Genomic DNA, 25,185 nt, shown 5'->3' with positions numbered 1-25,185 from the left:
GCGTGCAGATGTGTGGAGACCAGAAGTCAACATCAGGCCTTTCCTTCAGTTTCTCTCCACATTTTTTGAGACTGGCTCCCTCACTGAACCTGGGGCTCACCAATTTACTTAAACTAGGTAGCTAGCAAGCTCAAGGAGTCTACTCCTCTCTACCAAGCCTCCCCCACTCCAGTGAGGTTACAAACGTGTGATACTATATCTGCCATTTATGTGAGTGGTGAAAATCTAAACCAGGGTCTTCATGCTTGTATGGCAAGGATTTTCCCACCTGAGCCATCTCACTTTTACCTGGTATTTCAGTTTCAATTTGTGCATGTTTACTTGTTCATGTGAGTGCATGGGGGAGCCTGGGGATGTGTTCTATCACCTTCTCACTCAGGAGGCAGCTTTCACATGCATGGCTCCTGTGTTGGCAGGGCAAGCACTTAACCAACTCAGCTGTCATCTTCCTACAGCCTCTTGGTTCTCCGCCTTCCTAATGCTGCAACCTTTTAATACAGTGGGTCATGCTATGGTGACCCCAACCATAAAACTGTTTCCATTGCTACTTCATAGCTGTGATTTTGCTACTGTTGTGAATCATAATGTAAATGTCTGTGTTTTCCAATGGTCTTAGGTGACCCCGTGAAGGTTAAACCCTCCGAAAAGGTCAAGCCCCACAGGTTGAGAACCACTGCACTAGGTTCATTCTCTTCACTATATGAAAAAAATTATTTGTGTTCTTCGTTGTCTATTTCCATTCTTTCAGCTGTGATTACAAGTCTTTCGTATCTTTTAATAATCTCTTGCTTTACCTTTGCTTCTTACATTCCATTTCCCCTTAAATTCAGTGTTTTTCATAGTAAAAAGAGACCCTTTAATAGCCAGTCTTGGTGGCACATGCCTTTAATCTCAGAACTCTGGAGGTGAAGGCAGAGACGAGGCAGATGCAGGTGGATCTCTGCAAATCCTAGTCTTTTTGAGAATATCCTTTGTATTTCATGTGAGTACTCTAAAATCCACTTATAAAATAGGTACAGTAAAACCCATCTTTCTCAGCAAGCTGTAACGGTGAATGTCTGCTCTCAGCACCACTGTGAGATATGTGCACATCCAAACAGGCTTTTCAGAGCATGCTCCGGATTGAGATGATGTGTATTAAAACAGTAGAAAATTTAAAATGATAGAAATGTCATGAATGGTTCAAGGTCACACTTCTGGGGTACAGCTAGGACAGGGTAGCACTCAGACTCCCAACCTCTACACAGGCTCAGCACCGTGGTGCCCTGTGGGCACAAAATCAGGTGTTTTGTTTTTTTTGTTTTGGTTTTTTTTTTTTTTTTTTGGTTTTTTGAGACAGGGTTTCTCTGTGGTTTTGGAGCCTGTCCTGGAACTAGCTCTTGTAGACCAGGCTGGTCTCGAACTCACAGAGATCCGTCTGCCTCTGCCTCCCAAGTGCTGGGATGATTAAAGGCGCACGCCACCATCGCCCAGCAGGTGTTTTGTTTTTATTTACAGAGGCAACACAGAAAATCCAAAGCAATGCATGTATAATCTCGTGACACAGAGAGGAAGAGCATGAGCTCCCAGCAACCCCAAAGACGAGACTGTTGGGTTGGTGGAGCACATCCTTGCTCTGCATATATGCACATAGAATTCTAGGTGTTTATCATCCTCTCTTTTCAAAAGAAGTGTACATCATGTATACTGCTCCATATTTCAGTCAGTGATATGAATGTAGGAATTATGGAAAGCAAAATTGCAAGTAATGGGTGAAGGTATCCTGTTGAATGAAGTAGCCATAATTTCACTTCAAAGGTTTCCTATGATAGACTTTTAAATCATTTTTTTCTATATTATAATAAAGGACCCACACAGTTTTCTGATTAGTATTTAGGATAAATTGATAGCAGTGGTGTTACTTGACTTGGACACAGTCTAGAAAGCCTGCTTGGGTGGGATACGGTCAGAGGCAAGCAAGACCTGCTTACGTATTGCAGCACAGTAGCCAAGATGCAGAACCTGTTGTAGAGCCAAGCGATGGGTTAGTGGATAAAAACAGTGTGGTAATCTACAAGATGGAATATTATTCAGCTAAAAATGTTAGAATCCTGGAACTTGAAGTAACATAAATGAGTAAAATGAGCAAGGACAGAAAGACAGATATTTCTAGTTCTTGTTTGTGGAATATTTTTTAGCTCTCATTTTTCTTTTTTTATTTTTAATTTTGAGTCCGGGTCTTTCCAGGTCACCTAGGCTGGCCTCGAACTTGTGATCTTCTTGCCTCATCCTCCCAAATAACTGGGGTTACAATTATTTGTGTCGAATGAGAGGTGTTGTTTGAAAATGATTCTTGGGTCTGTTTTAACCTGGGTCTTGCTCTGCACCCCTGGGTGGTGGTTCATCGGTGTGTTAAATGTAGCCAGGCAGGCTGAGGTCAGACTGTCTACTGCTGATTGGGAGCTTTCTCTCTCCATTCTCTCCTCTTGACTAGATGACAGCAACTGACGTGTGTTGAGGAGGTGGACACTCACCGAGCCTTTGCTCCGTCTTGTAGAACCCGTGCCTTCCGTACTTCTCCGCTGCTGTGAATGGCCCCGGCTGTCTTGACCACCCTTCTCAATAGGATGTCACTGAGATCCCTCAAATGGAGCCTCCTGCTGCTGTCCCTGCTGAGTTTCCTAGTGATGTGGTACCTCAGCCTTCCCCACTACAATGTCATTGAGCGTGTGAACTGGATGTACTTTTATGAGTATGAGCCAATTTACAGACAAGACTTTCGCTTCACGCTCCGGGAACATTCGAACTGCTCTCAACAGAACCCATTCCTGGTCATCCTGGTGACCTCGCGCCCCTCAGACGTGAAAGCCAGACAAGCGATTAGAGTCACTTGGGGTGAAAAGAAGTCCTGGTGGGGATATGAGGTTCTTACATTTTTCTTATTAGGCCAGCAGGCCGAAAAGGAAGACAAGGTGTTAGCGCTGTCCCTAGAAGACGAACACCTTCTCTATGGCGATATTATACGGCAAGATTTTTTAGACACATATAATAACTTGACCTTGAAAACCATTATGGCTTTCAGGTGGGTAATTGAGTTTTGCCCCAATGCCAAGTATATCATGAAAACAGACACCGATGTTTTCATCAACACTGGCAATTTAGTCAAGTATCTTTTAAACGTAAACCACACAGAGAGGTTCTTCACTGGTTACCCTCTAATCGACAACTATTCCTACAGAGGATTTTTCCAGAAAAACCATATTTCGTATCAGGAGTACCCTTTCAAGGTGTTCCCTCCCTACTGTAGTGGGTTGGGCTACATTCTGTCCAGGGACCTTGTACCGAGGATCTATAAAATGATGAGTCACGTGAAGCCCATCAAGTTTGAAGATGTTTATGTTGGGATCTGCTTGAATTTGTTAAAAGTGGACATTCATATCCCAGAAGACACAAATCTCTTCTTTCTATATAGAATCCACTTGGATGTCTGCCAGCTCAGACGCGTGATTGCCGCCCACGGCTTCTCTTCCAAGGAGATCATCACGTTTTGGCAGGTCATGCTGAGGAACACCACATGCCATTATTAAGGCCGTACTTCAGACGTCCTGGGCAGGGAGGGCTCAGAGTGCTGGCTCCCCACACTGAGACTCACGGAGCATGCCCAGACGGAAGCTCTGCAGCATAAACTTACTAGGATTTGACTTCACAGACTTTCACGCGGACCCCTTAAAGGCGATGGAGGAGTGGAGCAACGCAGACAAAGGGTTTTGCTAATGCAGTCAAGGGAACAAACGTCGTCTGGATGACTTAGTCTATAGATTATTATTCCTTAAGATTTCCCTGAAAGAAGAGCTGACTCGTCCACAGCAACAAAACTGTGCGGAGTTGTATTTATTAGATAGTCTAGTCTCATGAAGCTCAGCGTGGAGCTTCGGTGGTATTATTTATATATATGGGTGTGTGTGTGTGTGTATGCATATATACATATATACACATATATTTCTCTTAAAAGCTTTACTGAAGTTATATTGAAGAAAATTTCATTTGTATTGTTTTCATCCACAGGATACTTGACAATGTGGTATTTCCGAGTTATAAGATAGTATTTAATGTTATTTCAGGTTCCTAAGTGTTTAAAGGTTACGGAGGCCTCAGTGTTATTATATAGTGAATCCTCTTTCACATTTGAGTTTTGCTTTACTTCCTCCACTCAGCGGTTCACCTTTGAAAGCCCCACTAACGTGACGTCATAGCTGATTACTGACTGACAGCAATCTCCTGAGCTTTGTTGGATATTTTATTGTAGAAATGTGGAGAATCAAAGCAAGAAAATTCAAGATTCCGTGCTTTTTTAAAATGTAGTACAAATATGTAGTCAGTGTTTCTAGATGTCACTGCATTTTTGCTTTTTTTTTCCTCCACAGACCTTGGGAGTGACGGAAACTATTTCCTAAAAGCAAAGAGGCTAAGGTGTATTAGAGTATGCTACAGCAGTGTCTGAGCTGGAAAGGGAAGGCAGAGGACCCACGCTGCATTGGTAACCCACCCAGTGTGTTTTCTGCTTAGTGATCAACTTGTGAATAAAGAGTTTCCAAAAACAAGAAAAGCTGCTTCTGTTGTCACGAGCTCATCACTGAGACGAAAGTCTGAGGTCGAGTCTGATTTTAATCTCCTGTGCCTTCACAGTGCCGGCGTTTCCTTGCTGGACCTGTTCCTAAGGGAGAAAAGGGGATGCCTTGTCCACAGGTGCCAGGGATTAAGCAGCTTTCTCTCAGAGTTGATAAAAAAACAGGTAACTCCTTTCTTACTAGTTACCTGGTAGTAAGAGCTCAAACCTTCCTCAGAAAATATAACCTCAAAACCCGCAGTCAGGTCCTGTGATGGCTGATTTATAATTCCGTGTGGAGACTGCTGTGTTGTGGTTCCCTATAATGGGCCTGTGTCCATCTCCCCGGAGCATCAGTGTAGGCCCCGTATCCACATAGGCGTGACCTTCTCTGCTTGTGTCTGTATGTTTAGGTGGCCTCCTCCCGTGAAGTGATTTTTCTGTAAAACCCCAAACCAGCAAAAACTCAAAACCGCCTATTTTCCAAACAGACATTAGAACAGAAAACGAGTCCAAGGAAAAGAATAGTAGGAGCAAACAGTTTAATAGCTTTAATGTGTTTGCCTTCTCTCCTTCAGCTGTTCATTTCTATACAACATAGAATTTAGTGATTGCATGAGCACAGCAGTCTCTACAATGTCAACTGTACCCAGCACATCATAGGGACCAAGTGACACGCCATGCATCTTGAGTGACTACATTGCCACTGGCTCTGAGCTCCTCCCAAACCCACTGCAGCCTTGTTCCTCACGTGTCTCAGAAACAAGTATCAACAGTACAAGTGAAAAGCTCTAAGTAGCCCCCAGCACTCTGAGGTTCCTGCAAGGTTTTGATGTACAGATGGGTTTTAGGGATTGACTTCAGAAAGCCTGGTTGATGCAGCTGTCACACCAACGTGTGACTTCATCATTAAACATAATGTCAGGAGTTTTCAAACACGGCTGATACACTAAGGATCTTGGTGCCTTCTGACAAACAACCCCTTCTGACATTTAAAGTAGCAAGGGAATGCTGCCAATGGGAAGAATTCCATGATGTCAAACGGATCTCAAGAACAGCTTATACAAAGCCAGCATTTCCACAGTCCGCATAGGCTGGTCTCAGAACTGTTGAGCTGCGGTGCCACTCAGAAACTACTGCATAGCTAGTACAGTGTCTCTTTCCCTCTTCCTCTTCCTCCTTTATTAAACTCTCGGCCCCACCTATGGTCTTAATCTTGTAGAAGCTGGTGAGGTTTCTTCTGCAGGTGCGCGTGATTAAAAACAGCAGCAGACTCCAGAGTGCAGCGAGAGGCTGGTTCTTACCGCTCTGCTCTGCCTAGGCAAAGGACTGTAACTCAGAGGTTCAAAGAATTTAGGGAAAGGTGGGGTTGACAAACGTTAAAGGTGATGCTTCTTTGGTTAAAAAAAAAAAAAAGTCTGACTTTTTTGGTTGCTCCCCCCATACAGATTTTACTATTCTTGTTCTAAGTATAAAACTTAAAATCATATGTTTAGAACTTGCAATGTGCAATGCTAAGAGACCATTTATGTTATTATTGTTAAAAAAAATCTGTCATTTAGGGTTTGTTTGCATTCGAAGTTAAGTAATTGTACTCCTGACATATGCTAGCTTTCCAAATGACAAATTCGCCATCTACATAGTCAGTTGTCTTTTGAGGCATGAGATCATTACAGTTTATAGTCTCTTGAGATCAGAAATAGAAAAAGCACACGGCACAGTTCTCATTCCTCCCTGTCCTCACTTCTCCCACGCCCCACCGCTCCTTCCCTGGACCACGGCTTCTCCCTTTGCTTCTTCATGAACACACTTTAAATTACGAATGAGCTAATTAAATTGTCCGAAGGATGCATGCTCTGCCATTCAACATCTGGATTGTCTGGAGTGTTGTGGGAATGTGTGACTGATAAAGTTCCTCGTGGGCTGAGACACTGAGAGGAACCGGTAGATTTTCTTGTCCCTCCTCAAAACCTGCTAGCCCCAAGCTGCTACCAGAACCATTAAGTATTCTGCTTGTGCTGGTTGCCGGTCTTTGGAGGCTTTCAAAATTCATTTCAGTGTGGCAAATGTGTAAGGATTTTATGGTTAGACAATATTAAGACTTGGGGAACAAATGGGAATATAGCCCTAAATGTGGTCTGTTGCTCTGCTTCATGCTGGTTTCCTGATGTAATTCTGAACAGCAGAAATGCCCCTGATGACTTGTCAAAATGAATAGCACATGCTCTTCTCACTGACATTAACTCAGATTCTACCATGTAGTTATTACCAGATGCATGAAATGATTACAACACCTGGCTTAACATATGTAGCTTAGCAGTGGTAAATCAAACAGATAATGGACAAAGCCCCAGTGTTACTAAGAATCTGCCAAAGCTTTTGTATTAGGGAACATTTCGAAACGTAACTATGGACCTCACTATACCAACTGGCCCTTGCCCTTTGCAATCTGCAACCTAGCCTAAGGGATGCTATTTTTAGTTTTAGTTTTTACTATTTTATATTGTATAGGTGGTATATCCCCCAGAATGTTGGATGCAATTTTAAGTTAGTGACTTTACTCCAGATTTACCGCTTCTGTTTCACCCCTTGTTTTGGGGTTATCTGCCACAGCTTCTGAAGCAAACTGACCAGGTGAGGATAACGGCTAGGGAAATATGGCCAAGGCTTATAAGCTGCCAGACTTGACAGGGGCATGTGTGTTGTGTGTGTGCGTGTGAGATGTGAAAGACAGGATATGAATTTCAGGATGCATGAGCTCTGAGTTGCAAATTATTTCATGGAATCTGTAGTGAACAGGGGGAAGATAGTAATATGTGCTAAAATTAGCAGCTGACATTTCTACTATATATTTAAAAATAGTTAAACTATCAAAAGTGATTAAAATCAAGTATGTACTTGTCCCGTTATATATATGTGTGTGTGTATACATATATATGTGTATATGTGTACACACATATATACTATCAACAATGAGAGAAAAATATTTTGGTTTAATCTGGAAAGCAAAGACAGCTACAGAGGAACAACCGAAGACCGTGGTAGCACAGCTGAGAACTGCCCCGCCAGGCAAGGCCCCCGCTTCCTACTCACAGGAGGGAGGCCACATCTATAGTTTCAGGCATGACTTGCTGGGCTCCTACCGTCAATGGGAGACTCTTGTGGTCATATTAGACCCCAGCAGCCAGTCCTGCTTCTGTCCTTAGCCGGCTTGCAGGTGGAAGACTTTGCTGTGGCTTACACACTGTACTGTCACTCATCCCAAAGTGGTGGTTAGGAGCCCGTTGAAATGTCAGGAGGGCTAGAGTTTTCTGGGATCGAGTTAATTGGGGAAACAAGAAGCTCACAGACACTGTATTAGGGCTTTGTATGAATTTTCTCCTCTCCTGTATGGCATTTAGCTTAGTCATGAATTTATTTTAGACTATGAAGTATAGTTCCCTGACTCCCGTGACAATGAAACCATGTATTTGGAAAAACATTTCTAGAATATGTGTTCTCCTGTATTGAGGGCCATTAGGCTCCTCTGTTCCTGCAAGGTGCATCCAGCTAGCCCAAAGACCTCCATAAAAATGATTTAGCCAGAAGCAGCTCACATTTTACACTTTGCGGTCTCCATGGGGGTGGGCAGAAGCATGGGACCAGCGTCTTTTCCAGAGCTAAACGGGGATGCTGCTATGACAGACCCAGGCAGTTCTGGGTGACAACTCAGATTATGTAACAGTGGGCCAAAGGAGGGAAAAGCATTTCTGAAGTCAAGAAGAAAATGAAGAGAAACAACAAAAACACAGGAGAGACAAGGTGAACCTGGCAAAGGAAAGAGGGGTCACACCTTTGGTGAGTCCTTCGTGCATTTCCAGATACTCTAGGCAACAGTGAAGCCGGTTCCCTGGAGCCACTTCAGAGAGGGTCAGAGCAGCAACACCAGCACCCCCGTGCAGAATGTCCAAATCGCTACACTTGTGTGCCACAAAGCATGCCTGAGATACCTAGCCTGCAGATGCTCTATGCTGGAACCTTCTCTTGGCAACGTTCTTGACACATACCAGATTCAAGAGGCCAGTCCCTCCGGGTCACAGCAAGGAACAGAAGTTAACACTGGCCACTGGGAGTGAGCACATACAGTCACGTGGTACGTCAGTGATCCAGATTGGCTGGGCCAAGTTGGTCACATTATAAAAGAATACAGATCCTGGGGACGAGCTTTGGGTTGTTCTAGGTTAGTATAGTTTATTTATATGATTAGGTAACTGCAAATGCAGTGAATCGTTAAAAACCCTTTCCCTGCCCTCTCTCCCTCCCCCTCCCCCACCTGAAGAGCACAAATTGCCAGGAAAGCAGCCGCGGAGTGGTTAGCGGGGCCTGGGACCGGCATCAGCTGTATTTCTGAAACACTGTAAAACCCTCCCGAGATTTGGCACCGTGGGGACGATTGGCAATTCGAACTCAGGCTGGGCAGGGAGTCCGGGCAGCCTTGGGGGATGATCCCCAAGCTTTGGCAGTGCTGTTGATGGAAGCCTCACAAGTTCTCCCTCAGATTCATTTCTCCTGCAGCTAGATCCATCCTGCCAGAGCCGCTGGAGGACTGGGGTGGCCAGTGTGCCCAGCCACAACCAACTGCAGACTCCCCACTGCTGGACCCAGGTCAGAAGGAGCATTCCAGGAGGACACGGGGAAGGGCAAGGGTACTCTGGTTTATATGTTCATCAAACCACTACTATCCTGCTTAGCATTTCTATCTTTAAAAAAGTCTACAAGCCATGGGGGAGGGGAAGAGGCAAGAAAGGAATATGAAATTTATATTTATATATATGATATACACATATCATATATATACTCTATTTGGTTGCAGTTAGAAATAAGTTATGTCTTCAGAGCAAAATTCACAAGCTGTCCATAGCCTCAAGTAGAAGGTTTTATAACTAGTGCAGGCAGCACCGCCCGCATGCTCAAGGAATACCAGTGGGCTAATTTGGTATCTTCCCTTTTTTCTTCTTCACCAAAACATTATTTCATTATTTCATTTTTTTCTTTACAATAAATGTTTCTCAAATTATTTTTCCTCTTGTTTTATACACTTTTGTGTTAAGCAAATACAAAATAAAGAAGAAGTTGCCCAATGGACTGTCAAATCTAGAGTTTTAGAAGAGGCGTTGTGGGGACTCTAGAGCATCCTAAATCAAGAAGCGTACCTCCATCACTTGAACCCACATCCGTTTCCTCTGTTACCCTTGACCCAGAATATACATCCATGTGTCCGTGTCACCACAGGCCAGTGCACTCATGGAACATGAGAGAATGTACTTTGCACTAAAACATTCTGAAAAGCAGTAACTAAGACCCTAATTCCAATGTTGAAAACACAGGATACAAAAGTAAGCAAAGTCCCTGGGAAACCATAATTAATTCTCAATGAAGTCAAAGAAAAGCAAGTTCCTGGAGGAGTCCAGACAGTCTGCAGTCCCGCCCGGAGTCCAAGGTACCCTTTGTCCTCTGGGCTTTGGGCAAGCTCTGCAGCTGAAGGACAGGGCTGGGCAGTGGGGTAGGAATGGCTAATGGGTGGGCCTTGAGAGGCCACGCTGACAACACCCACCCTGAGAAAGAAAACCAGGCGGGCTCCGGGCGTGGGTCTACAGTGAAAATCATGGTTGGTTGGGGCTGGTTCATTCAATCAAGAAGGACAGCCTACTGTGTTCTGTCAAACTTATAAAGCACAGAGACTGGGGAAACCCCCACAGCTTTGGTGTTAGGAAGGGCAGAGCAGCAACCCAGGCCCCCAGATAACAGTGCTGCACATCTCTTGGGGCTTTTGCTTGCATTCCCAGCCAGCTCTGCTGCCAGCGCACACAGGGCCCCCAGGAGCCAGTCTGCTATTTTTCCTCCAGGCTATTACAGTCCGTTGGTGTTTGCCTGGGGAACGCTACTGGGTATGGACAGAGATTTGCAGCGAAAGATGAAAGGCCTTTCTCTTGCCCAAAAGCAAGTCTCAGTGGTTTGCCACCAAATACCAATTTGTGGTGGCTGGGAACAGCACTTGGGCAATTCTAGGCTGCTGTTTCTCCCAACACTGTTGGAAAGACATGAAAGCCACCAGGATGGGCTCGGGAAGGCTGTACGGAAAAGCAGAAGCTGGTGAGGGTGGAGTGGAGATTCCCAGGGCTCATGCCTGCCTCTCCAATGTGGATAGTGCATCTCCCCGGGGGGCACTGAGACTGATCCCAGCCTTATTCTTCACTGGGGATGGACGGTCACCCTGCGCTGTCATGTGCTCGTCACCCTGTTTCATTCCTTTCTGTGGGTTCTTGGTGAAGTCAGCGGCTGTCCTTGACGCGCTGTGAGGTGTGGGCAAATGGGAAAGCTGTGCTCCCGGGTGAGGCACAGGGCTGTTAACTGTATCCAGAGTCTCCTACACTAATGAAGGAAGGGGTGGGGAAGGGGTGCCGTCTGGGGTGCAGGAAGCTGCCACCGACTCCCCATCCTCTCTGCGTCCCTCAGTCTCCAAGAGCAGGCAACAAATAATAAAGTGTTGTGAGTTCTGAAATCGCAAGCTCAGAAAGGGAAAGTGTTTCTGCTAGGCGAGGGTACCGGCACCACATCGTCAGGAGATGCCCTGGCATGGTGCCTGCAGCTACAGGCCTGCCCTGCCCACGGGTGCTGAGAGGGCACCAAGGAAAAGATCGTGAAAAGCACATGAAAGGGAATACATGGCCTACCTTCCTTTTGCCTCATATCTGGGGGTCGATGGCTACTTATAGATGCATTTCAAACATTGGGGGGACACAGACTCCAGCCCCTCCACAGTGTCAGCCAGGGAACTCCCTGCTCACTACCTGGTAGGGATTCGAGGTCGCCAGGGAAGGGGCTCTTTGTTGGGACACATGATCCTAATTATAAATCCCACACCTTTTCCTACATTAAGAGAACAGTATGTGGAGAGTCCTCTGGTCTAGGGCAGCTGAGAACCTGTGGGGCTCACTGCTCTTCCGTTTTGCTACTATTCCTGAACTTCACCACCATGACTGTGATGTTGTCGGGGCAGCCTCTGTAGAAGGACTGCAGGACGATGCTCTTGGCCCCGAAGTGCGGTTCATCCAAGCGCTCCTTGATGAATCGGACTGCCTCCTCGTTGCTGAAAGCATCCCACAGACCGTCTGATGCCAGGATCATGAACTCGGGCTGCAGCTTGTCCAGGTCGAAGGTCAGGATATCTGGGTCTGGGATGACCACGTTGAGATTTTTCAGCGGATAATCTCCCAGGGATCGAGACATGGCTAGGATTCCCTGGACCCTCCAGGAGCCATTGAAACTGATGAATCCACCTGGAAGGACAAAGCCCGTGAGCCGGTTAGCTTGCCCAGCCAATACCGCTCACACTTGGTAAAGTCTGGGTGGGCGTACCATAAGCTGGTCTGCTACATGTGGGCGGAGCCACGGGAGGTGCGCCTCCTTCCCCTTTGCCAAAGGCAACAGCATTTCGCTGCAGGACCTGGGATGGACCTGCATGCTCTCATCCTTGGCACAGCTAATGCAGGCAAGAATGTTGAGGGGAGAGCATGGGTGAGGACGGAGCATCAGCTTTAACAACACACCACGGCCACTCAGTGATTGACAGCATGTAGCCGCAGCATGGGGATTCGAGGAGAGGGGCCGAGAAATGCCAAAAAGCAAGTGGACAGGCAGGGAGACATCTCTGAAACAATCCGTGAGCCCACTCTCAGATGCACTGATGTGGGTCCCAAGCAGAACTGGGGTTAAGTAAAATCACATTTTAGGCATATTCAGTGACACCCCCCCCCCCATGAGAAAGGCTCCCCTCTCGATGCTTCATCTTCCGAGCTGCCGAATGAGTATAATGTTCATCTTGTGGTATAGTGAGACTGGAAGAAGTTATTCCGTAGAGATCCCGCAGCCCGGTGCCCGCCAGCACATTCACTCAATGTTTATCTATCTATCTATCTATCTATCTATCTATCTATCTATCTATCTATCTATCTATCTATCTATCCTGCCCCCTTCCTTTTTTCCTTTGAGAGGGGACTAGAGTTTCTTAGAGCGCAAGTTAGTCTTGAACTCACTGTATGGCTGAGGCTGGCCTGAATTTCCGATCCCTCTGTCTCTGTCTCTGAAGCACTAGGATCGCTAAAGATGTGCACCACTACTCCTGGCTTCTACGTTGCTTTCTTTAAAGGAGCTAGAACTTTGTTCCTTTACAAAGTTCTATCTGTCAGATATTTATTCAATATTTACACTGTAGAAGGGGATTTTTTTTTCAGGATGTGAAAATTATGTAAGACCTAGATTTTTCTTTTGAAAACCTGGAGGAGAGAGAAGCCACGTTTGTTAGAAGTCACCAGCATCCAGTGGTACTCTTCCAGGACTGGTTAGTGTCCGCTACCCACTGAAGCAAGGGAGAATGGAGGAAGGACTTCTTCGTGGAGTGACATCACAGAGCAGCCGTAAAGGAACAGTGGGCAGCGTAGGGGACAGTTTCAGCCAGCATGGTGCAGTGGTCAGGGGCAAGGGCTCTGGAGTTAGTCATGGTTTTCATTCCGGCCTTGTCACTCGCTAGCTGTGCGGCTGTGAACGTAAGTCTCCGAGGCTCCAGTTTACTGGCTATGAAGTGATTCTAACATTACCATCTTCCCAGAATGTATACAAACATATGTGGTGTATCAGGCTCAGCTCTTAGCACGGGGAGCACCATGAAAGGCAGCTGATACGCCATCAGTGACACAGCAGAGACAGAAGGGTCAACATATATAACATCTGATCCAGACTGGCTGGAGCTTCTTGTCATGCTAAGCAGGAGGAACAGAGATGGCCTGACGTGTAGGGCCATAATAAACTCCAATAAAGATGATAAAAGTCACCGCCCTCCCTTAAACTGTCCTAGGGCAACTGAGTCAGAGGTGCACAGCTAATCAGAATATGAGACTACAGAGGGCTCAGCCCTAACTGGGACCTCTGTAGCATGTCCCCTCATCGAGGCAGAGGGGGCAGAAGGGGTCTAAGAGCCAGAGATGGTGGACGACTTCATGGGAGCTATTTCTTTGTGTTCGTGTGCTTGTGTGGTTTTGCACACAGTGAGATAGCTGTGTATATGAACTCATAAGAGTTGTGACAAAATGCACAAGTGGAGCTCAAGTCAGACGGTTCGAGTGTGGGGGTGAGAGCTGCACCACCACCTGAGAAGCCACTGGCAACTGAGAGCTGCTGGAAGGGAGTGAGCCAGCTTCTGCCAGGGTGCGGCCCTCGGTAGTCAGACCATGGTCCCAGCGGATGACCTCACATCTGAGAGTGTATGAGCAGAGGTCCAGTGATCAAATGGGACTTTCGACAGGGAAGGGCTATCTTTGGCCATTTAGAGAGGCAAATGAAGTCCTCATCAATGAATAAGAAATGTACAGTGCAGGAATATAAACCAGGTGACAGTCAGGTCATATTGATCCCGTGTGCTCCTGGGAAAGTGTGTTCCCTCTCCAGTGAGAACCTAGACCACCAGACACCATGGCAGCCTCCCTCCAGGGGGCTCACAAACTCACCAGCTCTCTTTATCCTCTTCCTCTCCTTCAGCTGGTAAGGCTTGTGGTCATGTGACAAGGGAATGGCGTTCCCGTCCTTGTCGCACAAGACTCCTCGAGAATCACCAACATTGGCCACGGTGAGGTCTTTATCCGACAGTAGAGCAATCAAACACGTTGTGCCTGCAAGACAGAAGAGAGGGGGTGTGAGCAGGGGAGTGACTGACGTTCCCTTGCGTCTCCTGGTCACCAGACCCTTCCATCATTAAAGCATCTCTCGCTAGGAGGGCGTTTGACTTCAGCTACTCCGGGAATGAGCACGGTTCGCTTCAACATCATTGATCAAATCTGACAGTTCATTTTCTGAGCCACGCTTCACCGTCACTAAACAGGCTAGAAGAGCAGTATCATTGTCCTAAATCACTTTGTTTCTGCCACTCTTAATTTAAAAACACCACATTTAAAAGGATTAGAGGAGAATCACAATCAGTTTGAAGCCCTAGACAATTGGTACATGTCGTTGTCTTCTCAGAGGAGCTCAGTCTCTGGGAGGTTCTAGTGACAAGCGAGCGTGAAGCTGGAGACGCTGGGGATGGGGGTGGGCTCCTGAGGTAGAGGTGATGTCAGCAACCATATCCAGTGGCACTGTGACAGAACTGGCGGTGTCAGGGAAGGTCAAGCCTGAATATAGAAAGTCTGAGGTGGTCAGAGCGCCAGCTTGTTTGAAGCCCACATAAGACACACCAAGCCGAACTCTCCCCAGTTTCTTTCGAAATGAAAAAGAATAAAGCAAAGAGAATTGCGTGCGCAGTCTTTTGCCTCTTCCGCCCGGCCTGTCCCCTGCCTGTCACTGTCACCGCTCACACTCAGTCCTCAGATTGATGGCTCTTTTCCTCATTGAAAAGCACTCCCTGGTCGTCCCTAATAGTTCCTTCCCCATTAAGAAAGTCGGAGTCCCTAATGAAAACGTAAACCGCATCTAAATAACATTTTAGTTTTTGCAGAGCTACAACTAGAGGGAGGACTCCATTCTTAAACAGGAAGAACAAACACAGGTTGAGCAGGGGCGTAGCTACAGTCATCGGCACATTCTATTATGATTGTTTGGCATTCTGTTCTTTTTAGGTTAAAGAATGGTTGAGTGTGACTGGAATTGGTGGGACGTGCAGACGGGTGCCAGTGCCCACCACAGCTCCTGTGTGCAGGTCAGAAGGTAACTTAACCCCAAATGGCTCGAAGACCTCAGCATAAAATCAGATACGCTGAGTCTGACAGAAGAGAAAATGGAGATGGCCTTGAACCCATTGGCACAGGAAAAGACTTTCTCAACAGGACATCATTAGCACAGGCCCTAAGATCAACAATTGATAAATGGGACCTCAGGAAACTGAAAGCTTCTGCATGGCAAAGGACGCCGCCACTCTGCCAAAACGGCAGCCTACAGAATGGGAAAAGATTTTACCAACTACAGATCTGGTAGATAACTAATATATAAAAAAATAAAGATCTCAAAAAACTAGATACCAAGAAAGCAAATAACCCAATTTAAAAATGGGATATAGATCTAAATGGAGATTCCTCAGAAAAGGAAACTTTAATGACTGGGAAACACTTAAATGTTCAGCATCTCTCTTTGTTAGGGATAGAGGTACGATGTCTGTGATGAAACACCATGACCTAAAGCAATTTGGGAAGGAAGGGGTTTATTTGGCTTCTGCTTCCGTATCATTGTTCATCATAGAAGAAAGTCATGACCGGAACTCAAACAGGGTAGGAATCTGGAGGCAGGAGCTGATGCAGAGGCCATGGAGGAGTGCTGCTTGCTGGCTTGCTCAGCCAGCTTTCTTATAGAACCCATGACCACCAGCTTGCGATGGCACCACAATGGGCTGGGCCCTCTCAATCACTATTGCAAGAGCGCCCTACAGGGTGGCCTACAGTCCAATCTTATGAGGCGTTTTCTCAATTGCAGTTCCCTCCTCTCAGATGACTTGAGTTGGGGTCAAGCTGACATAAACTATGCAGCATAGCATCCTTAGCCATCAGGAAAACGCAAATCAAAACGACTTTGAGATTTCATCTTACACCTGTCAGAATGGCCGAGATCAATAAAAGAAGTAACAGTTTATGCTCGCTAGGATGTGGAGTAAATGGAACACTCATCCGTTGCTGGTGGGAGCGCAAATTTGTACGGCCACTGTGGAAAATGGTGGCGGTTCCTCTGGAAAATGAGAATCGATCTACTTCAAGATCCAGCTATACCACTCTCGGGCATACACCCAAAGAATACTCTATTCTACCACAGAGACACGTGCTCAGCCATGCTCATTGCTGCTCTGTCTATAACAACCAGACGTTAGCATCAACCTAGATGACCCTCAACAGATAATGGATAAAGAAAATGTGGTACATTTACATAATAGACTATTACTCAGCCATTAAAAAAAAAAGAAATACTGAAATTCAGTAAATGGATAGAACATCTAGAAAAAAACCTAGGTGAGGTGATCCTAACCCAGAAAGATGAATATGGTATGAATTCACTTATATGTGGATATTAGCAGTTAAGTCTATGATGACTGTAAAATACAATGTCAGCTCTATGCCTGTTGGTATGCGAGCCAGGAACTGGGCTGAGAGACTTGAAAACATACAAACAAACACAGAGACAGAGACATGGGTCACTTTTGATACAAGAATGCCAAGTTTATTGTGCTCAGGTGGAAGCTAATATAGGGCTCTGGCCAGGCCCCAGCTCTCGGGATATTTCAGCTGCAGACCCACCTGCCCGTCATCAAAGTCTCATGCTCAGAGCAGCTGCAGGCTGCCCAGAGCAGAGGAAAAACAATTGTTTTGCTTAGAGCAACTGCAAGCACAGGAAAAACAAGCCACTCACATAGAATTCAGGGTTCAGGGGTCCACAGCCCAAATAGCTCCCAACAGATGACCAAGCTACCATCAGTGGAACCACAGAGGTTAGGCATAAAGAACTAGGTGGACAGACAGATCTCCTTAGGGAAAGAGACTAGATATTTATGGCTAGATGTGGGGGGCTGTAACAGATCAAGTGTGGGGGTGAGGGGAGAGGAAGATGAGGGAAGGAATATGGGGAGAGGCAGCTAAAATTAAAGTCCATTTTAGGGGTTGTATGGAAACTTAATATAATAGAAACCTTTTAAAATATATACATATAAGAAGATGATCTAAGTGAAATCACTAAAGCAATTTTAACGTCCTATAAATAAATACACTCAAATAATCAGAAATCATGCCCCCCCCTAAGTTTTTAATATTGGTTGAATTTCATCTGCGACTGCTTTTACTTTGTTCTAAGTATCTGCTTGGCTAAACTTGTCCAACACAATCAGAGGAGAAATTCTTCCGGCGGTATTTTAGTTTGGGTGGTAAACAGAAGCACTGATTTCCTGGCGTCATCAGGCATGTGGATACATGTGACAGAGCTTATGGGCCTATGAGTTCTCTCTGCCCCTTTGCCCTTCTCCACGCTCAGGGGAAGGATGTCCCCACTAATGGCCCCTACATTATTTAAACTTATGCCGTTAGCCTAGTTGACACTCAGGTCATTGCAGCTTCTTAGCAGGCATTTCCTTCTGCCTGCTTTACAGGGGTCCAGGGAGGGGATCCACCTAGCTGGGGTCTGGGCCCTTCCCCAACACCATCCTGCCAGTACAGCTCTTCATCTACCTAGTAGATTACTGAGCTGTCAGATAAGGGGGAGGAGAGTCATCATTGCAGCCATGAAAACCACCTGAGATTTTATCCTACCGATAACTAAGAATCCCTGCAGGGTTTTCAACGGTATAGCATCATGTTGTGGGATATTTGTTTACCTAGGCAAAGGTGTGTTATGTTGAGGAGTATTACTCTAACTATGTAAAGATGTATTGCATGTGTTTCTGCTGGCTTTGGTAACAATGTAAAGATGCGTTGCTGCTTCACCATGCCTGCCCAAGGCACCTGATTGGTCTAACAAAAAGCTGAATGGCCAATAGTTAGGCAGGAAAGGGATAGGAGGGGCTGGTGCGCAGAGAGAATGTAATAAGAGAGAATGAGAGGAGAAGAGAGAAGAAAAGAAGGGAGAAAAAGAGGGACATGCCTGGTGCCAGAAACCAGGCAGTGTCTAGTCAGGCAGACATGAGAAGCAGGGAAGCAGAACATACAGAAAAGAAGAAAAGGTTAAAAAAAAAGTCTCGAGGCAAAACGTAGATAAAGAGAAACAGGTTAAAATAAGATCTAAGATAAGGTCAAGTGTTCATAACTAACAATAAGTCTCTGTGTCATAATTTGGATTGGTGGTCCAAAAAAGAAAGCCTGCTATGGTATCACAATGATGTTTTTGTTTTATAAGGTTATTCTGGTGACAACAGAAAAGTCACCAGAAGCAGTGTGGACAGACTGAGTTAATGAGGATCGGAATTAACGTGGTGACCACAGGGACAGAGGATGGTGGCACATGGATCTGAAACCAGATTGGGTCGGTCCATCAGGGAGGGAGGAAGGAAGAAGGGGTGCGGTTTAGAATAATGTCTCTATCTCCGGGCAGGAAACGGGTACTCCCTGCAACACAGGGGTGTTTACTGTGAGCTTCTGGGAAAGACTTTGCTTTCCCTGACGCATACAGAGCAGAAAAGGACCACTTCTTTGGTTCAGGATTGTCCTGTGAGTTTTACTGAACAGGGGCAGCTATCTTGCAACTGAGGGGGACAGTCTAAGCATTAAAGAGTGGAGATGAAACAGCACACAGTCCCTGTCATTACAGTCAGCATGAGACTCCACAGTGGCGGATCTGCAAGATCTGGCCCCATCCCAACTGTCCAACAGTGTGGAAACTTCTGAGCCAGTGTGTCCCACATGAGTTTGCTCTGTGAGATAATAAAGGTCCTTTCTGTTAGAGTCATGTGACGCAGGTTTAAGCTCTACCTCAGGATGCAGGTTTCAGTACTGCACTGTCTACATGAGCAAGAGCATCTTAGGCTTGGCCAAAAGTGGTTAAACGTAGGTGGCAGAAACAGAGTTATAGGTAGAGTTCTGAATAACCGGAATGTGTTCAGTGTCCTCTCTACAGAAAAACAGCAACGACAAAAGCGTGTCCACATCCCACGCAGGGCCTGTGTGGATCTGGAGAAATAATCTATGTAAAAGCAATGCAGCACAAACCAACGTATTGTTTGGTCTCTGCAGTCTTCACCCAGGGTTACAAAACCATTTATAATATACTATTACTGAACAGAACAAACTTCTCTGTTGCCAAGAAACTCCATAAAAACACTTCCCAGGAGAAAATGCTTGCAGTCGCGCTTTCTTCACTAAGATGGAGAAAAATAACCTTGATTTCCTTGGTTACAAGTTTTGACATAAATTGATTTATTCCATTCTGATGCTATTTATCAAAATACCAGGGCATAACACGATTCCTTAATTATGAACCTGAGGATGTTTTTATATTAGCAAGCTTAATTTTATTCTTCATGAGATTGTTAATTGGGAAGAGCTCTTAGAAACTTACTGTAATCACCTCACCTTACAGATTAAAGAAAAATCGGAACCTGGGTAGAGTGGTACATACCTGTGAGCTCAGCATCCTGGAGGCGGAGGGAGGATGAACAGGAGTGAACAGTAAACACACACTGAATGTGAGAGCGGCCTGCTCCACGGGAGGCCCTGTCTCAAAGAACGAGAACAACAAAACTCGCAGCAAGTGTCTGGAAAAGTGAGTCTGCGCAGGGCAGACTTCAAAGTCTATGCTGAGTGAAACCTGGCGCGCCATCTGACCTTTATATCTGAGAAAATGGCACTACAGTCCATCCAGCTAACCTAGCCAGAAGCCCAGACAGCATGCTTGGTTTTTCTCCGTTCCCCAATCGAGCCGTCTAGGGCGTCACTAAGTTCTCTTAGCTCTAAAACACATCAATGCCTCCGGTTTTCTTGTTCACACAGTATTGATGCCTATGTAGGCCACTGTCATTTTGGTCAGCAGGCTACATCAGGTGTCCAAGTAAGAAACAACAGTGGCAGATCCGGCGTGACCTGGCCCCTCTCCAAAGGTCCCTTATCACCTCCTCCCTTGTTCCAGGCTTCCCTTTGGTCGCTAGTATGCCAAGCCTTAGTTGTTTGTGGCCTTTGGATACACTGTTTCCCCTCTGCTGTTCTGTCCTTGATACTGGCTAGGACATCTGCTCTCGTCTGAGCTCGAGAAGGAGGTTTTCAGCGAGTCCTTTTCTGGGGGACTTGTCTCTTTATTTATTGCTCTCCAGCACAGCATAAGGTAGATATCTTGTTTATTCAATGAAAGCACTGACTATCAATCTTGCCCTAGAGAATATAAGCTTTCCAAGGATAAATGAGGCTGCTTGTTTCCCTTGATCTAATGCTGCCTGCACTACTTACAGGCACTCAATATTACGACTGAATAAACAATCACCTAACGCTCTGCTCATCACCCAACAGGCCGTTCAGTTCGATGCCATATTGCACATGGCCTTCTAGACACGATCACTCAAGAAACCACTCAGACTTTTGCTTGTTTTGTTTTGTTTTTACCCACTCAAAACATGATACCCCTCCAGTTGTGGGCACAGCCCATTCCGATAGGTGGAGAGATCATTCAGCCCAGGTGTGTCGCCATTCTTTCCTTTGACCCAGGATCCTGGTCTAGCGCAAAGGATCATGGGCGGGCCTCTCATTCTCTCCCACGTGTTCTAAAGTTGCGTCGCTACAGAACGGTAAAGGTGCATCACAGTGCGTGTTACGTGCACAGTCTGGGTCCACTGTTGCCGCACAAACCAACCAGGGCTGCTTCGTTAATAAGAACTGCTAATTATTCCAGTTGTCCTGCAGGAGGACACCAGCGCGAACTACTCATCGGTCTGCGCCTCCAAACTCGCGTTCTGTCTCCTGAATTAGCGCCTGGGACCCCGATAGGCTAGAGGGATACACAGAGGCTTTTCTGCACACACCCAATGAATTGAGTTTCAAAGTGCGATCCCAGTGGTGTTTAAGCCCCTGGTTGTAGATATTTTTTAGTTAGAAATTTCTACGTGAAATCCCCAAGACCCCTTCCCTTACAACGAGCTCTACGAGCGGCTCAGAGACACAACGCAGAGGTTTTCATGCAGGGCAGTGACGGGACTGCTCTTCCCTCTACGCAGACTAGGATGGGACAGGGCAAAGTGTCTTCTCTATCATCACATTGCTCAGCCGAGTCAATGATTATGTGTTCAATGATTAAACAGGCCAAACCTAACGATCTTGAATTATTAGTCCACCCCCTAGCAATGGCCCCCTACCCTATTGCTTACATACTTTACTACCACGTAAACATGTGTATAATATACATGTGACAGAGAAGTTTTGAAAACATGAAGAGTTAACTGGGGGAGGGGATTTGACCCATTGTGTTTGCTTCTTTTAAACTTTTCTGTATCGAGATAAATTTTATATGCTATAAAGCTGCAGCTCGTTCACAATAATTCAGGAGAATATTTACTGCATAAACAAGGTAGTCAGTACATAAAATGGTGGAGAAGGAAAGAGCCAATAATTTGGGCTACAGAGAAGGAGCTGGCACAGATGGGAAAGGGCAATAATGATGGCGGAGCACTTTCAACAGTTCAAGTTCAGATTCGGATTCAGCCGTCAGTGCTGAGCTGCCAGCATCTCGGTGATGGAGGCATGACCTCCAGCTGTCTCTGTGTCACCTAGCATGGCTTTACATGTCTCTGGGGGAGGGTGCCCGATCTCCACAGAGGAACACTAGGCTTTGTACAGCAGGCATGCCATTTCCCCTTCATTCCCTGGAAGATCCCTGTACTCGCTTAGGCACATGTCAATAGTCTGAGGTTACCAGAACCCTTATTTTGTGGAAACTCATCTTTACTGTAAGATTTTCGCTAGGTCAATGGCTCCAGATTTTTGTCGCTGTGCCAGGGGTGGCAGTCTTGTTCGGTTGAAGAGAGTCCAGTGTGAGCCTGGAGAGATGGCCTAGAGGTTAAGAGCTGTTGCTGCTATTGCAGAGGACTGGCGAGCATCTCCCAGCAGAGACGTCGGGGCGGGGGGGGGGGGGGGGAGGTTGACAACTGCCTTTAACTCTGGCTCCAGGGGATCCAACACCCTCTTCGCGCCTGTGGGCACCTGCACATGCGTGTATACGCTAACACCCTCATGCACCAATACACATATGTAAAAGGAAACATTTTTCCTAAAAGAAAGAAAGTCTAGAGGAACGGACACACCTTATGGCTTTGCTCAGTACAGTCAGGGACACCCACTTACACAATGCTGGACTGCTCATGCTAATGACATTGCTGTAGCATGAAGTATGAAGAATAAGGAAAATTGCCATTTTGTTTTCTTTTGGAAAAAGAGGAATTGGAGAGTTTGGGAAAGGGATGGCAAGGGGTGGGAAGCAGGTGTGCAAGGAGAAAAGGGCAAAGACACAAAATCAGGGCCACCACACCTCAAGGACTTCAGTGACGTTCGTGATAGCCAAAGGGCCATTCTTTATACCCAGTACAGAGGAGCCCAGACATTTCTATGATCAAGATAGATTACTCTCTTTCTTCCTCCCCATTTTATGTATCAAATACTTTGCTTCGTGCAGTAAATATCCTTCTGAAATGCTGTGAATAAATCGTGCTTTTTATGTAGCATATAAAATTTATCTTAATACAGAGAAGCATCAAAGAAGTGAACCAAATGGGCCAACACATTTCTAAGACATTAAGTCAGTTTATCTGGTGGAGGTCTGACAGTGAATGTTAGCTCAATAACACAATTTCAGAGCCTCGATCTACTGGGCTTAATGATGAAGAGAAACCATACTGGCACGAAACATACCGGGGAAAGCGGAGGAAGCGGGTCACTAATGAACATGTCACCCAGGAATGCTAATGTCACTGCAAGCAGAACTTTCCAGCCATGCCTCCCCCAGCCGAGGCGTGGTCACTTCTGTCTGGAAGCACAGAGGACTCGCCAGGTTGCTCTCAGAGAAGAGTCTGCCCTACCCCATTAGCGTAAATAATCTCTAGGCCTGTCAGCGGCTGACCTGCCTAAAGCTTTTCTAAAGTTAATGCGGAGGCCGAGGCAGAGCTCTCAGGACAGCATCTGGTCTGGAAGGAGAAGCAGCAGGTTGTGACCTTTCTCACTGTCCTCCTTCTTGTCCGTTTCCAGAGCCCTTGCAAGCCTGCTCCAGGTGTCCCCACAGGCAGGGCCTCTCTGCAGCCAAGGCTACTGACAAGAGGTTTGACTTAAGGTGTGGCTATTAACAAAGATATCTTGATCTAGGCTGTGGGTGGTTACTTGGTGTTTTGGGTATTAAGATCATAACCACTTTGTTTGTTCCTTGTACAATGAAAAAAGTCATTTTGCTTTCTTCTCTTTTTGGACCGGGGTATTTAAAGATCATTAGGAATAAACACGGGTGGCTTCAGTATTCACTGGATTGTCCTCCCAATTCCATTCTGCCTCTCTGTCTTGTTCTTTCGTATCTCCGTTTCTTCCGCCTAAAATTTCTAATCCATATGCCCCTACCCTGGAATGTGGGAACCCCATCGAGCTGGACCCCGACACCAACCACGGTGTTAGAGCAATAAAAATTAACGAGATACAGACAGCCCTTACCACCATGGTGATTACTGCCTATTAGCAACACTAAACCAGACACGTGGAGCCAGGACTGGAACACCACGGCACGCTGTGAGAGCCTGGGTGTGTGGTTGTTGTTACGGTAGAGGGGAGGTCTTGGCTCCGTCTGAGGGGAGGTGATGGGCAGGAGGGGAACTAGAGGAAGGCATCAGGGAGGAAGTGAGACCTTACTTTCTCAGAAAATGCAATAGGGTGAGGCATTTACTCAGCGAGTGTGGCTCTTGGCACAATAAAGGAGGAAGAGAAAGCATCTGTTGAATAAAAATGAAAGACAAGAGCAGCTTTTAAAGGAGGATTTCTTGATTTTTTTTCACTTTTCAAATAAACAATAGAGCATATCCTGGCTTATATACTCTGACCCACTAATGCCAGCTCTTGAGTTCTGAGCTAAGAAAATAGGCAGGGATATAAGCAGGGCTTTACAAACAAGGGTTCACCTCACCCTTGTTATAAGAAATGCTTATAGCAGAAAGAATTAGCTAAAATGGATAAACATAAGAATGTCAGAATGCAGTATAAGATACCACATGAAGATGCATTATAAAGACAGTGGTGTAGCATTTCTGGAGAATATGCATTGCTATTTTGTCTACAGTGCTTATGGACAAAAAGGAAAAACCAAAAATGTGAATTAAAATTTTAGAATATAGCATTTTTTTTACTTAAAAAGAACTACATGTAAATTATGCTAACTGAATTTACTTCTATAAATAAATATGCATATAGATATAGGTCAAATGTTAAAAGATAACATTGGTTATTAAAGTTGGTTTTAAACATATTCAAATTTTTTTTTCTGAAAGCTTCCATATTTTTTACATGTAGTGGAATGACTTCCTATCTACCAAACTCAGCATGCTCAGGTTCATGTCCCTTGGTTTTAGCTATGTTCCTCCGCAGTGAGGGCCTTCTGCAATGGTTCACACTGTTTGGGTGTTTGCTTTTCCGAGGTAAGCCGAATGTCATTTCAGTCACAGGAGACTGAAGCTAAGCAGATGAACACTGCTAACCCTAACTGTCTCTCTGGTGTCATTCTGGTCTTTGTGTTTCTAGGGAAATATCCTCTATCAGGAAAGCCAGGGATACCAGAACTATGACTCATAACAAGAGACCAAAAGAGCTGTCTCCTGACACTACGCTTCCAGACTGTATCACACCCCAAGATTAGCTGTTACTGCCCAACGAGGACAGGATGACCATGGGAGGCAAGGGAAAGTGGAATAGGCTAATTATGAAACACAATGCATGGGACACCATGACCAGGGAGACACAGCTCCTAATGGCAGTAGCTGGTGAGCATATTACTATATGGACAGTAGCTGAGTGGATGCCATATTACAGGGTGCCAGCTTCACAGGCAGGAGGTGGTGTGGGAGGAGTTCCAGAGAGTCAGAGTCTCAAGCCAGATGCTAAGTC

General features: G+C 45.7%; 2 protein-coding genes across 6 annotated transcripts in view; one reads left to right on the top strand and one right to left on the bottom strand.

Moving 5' to 3' along the window:
- B3galnt1 (beta-1,3-N-acetylgalactosaminyltransferase 1 (globoside blood group)) overlaps nucleotides 1-4,585 on the top strand; it is an 18,653-nt gene extending 14,068 nt beyond the window's left edge. For 3 of the 5 annotated variants that reach the window (XM_005344101.2, XM_005344099.2, XM_026783452.1), the window contains exon 4: nucleotides 2,474-4,585. In XM_005344101.2, coding sequence (XP_005344158.1) covers nucleotides 2,571-3,566 — 996 coding nt within the window. In that variant the 5' untranslated portion in view covers nucleotides 2,474-2,570 and the 3' untranslated portion in view covers nucleotides 3,567-4,585. The remainder of the gene's footprint in view (nucleotides 1-2,473) is intronic. The other 2 variants (XM_005344102.3, XM_005344100.3) reach the window with 1 other exon arrangement.
- Nucleotides 4,586-7,520: 2,935 nt separating this feature from the next.
- Nucleotides 7,521-25,185, bottom strand: part of Ppm1l (protein phosphatase, Mg2+/Mn2+ dependent 1L) — a 206,329-nt gene continuing 188,664 nt past the window's right edge. The window contains exons 3-4 of the mRNA XM_013348205.2: nucleotides 14,128-14,289; nucleotides 7,521-11,904 (exon numbers count right to left, since the gene is read on the bottom strand). Of these exons, the coding sequence (XP_013203659.2) occupies nucleotides 11,558-11,904; nucleotides 14,128-14,289 (509 nt within the window). The 3' untranslated portion in view covers nucleotides 7,521-11,557. The remainder of the gene's footprint in view (nucleotides 11,905-14,127; nucleotides 14,290-25,185) is intronic.

This window comes from Microtus ochrogaster, chromosome 1 (assembly GCF_000317375.1).
Source record: "Microtus ochrogaster isolate Prairie Vole_2 chromosome 1, MicOch1.0, whole genome shotgun sequence".
NCBI classification, from domain to species: domain Eukaryota; kingdom Metazoa; phylum Chordata; class Mammalia; order Rodentia; family Cricetidae; genus Microtus; species Microtus ochrogaster.
This window is presented reverse-complemented; position numbering and strand designations above follow the sequence as displayed.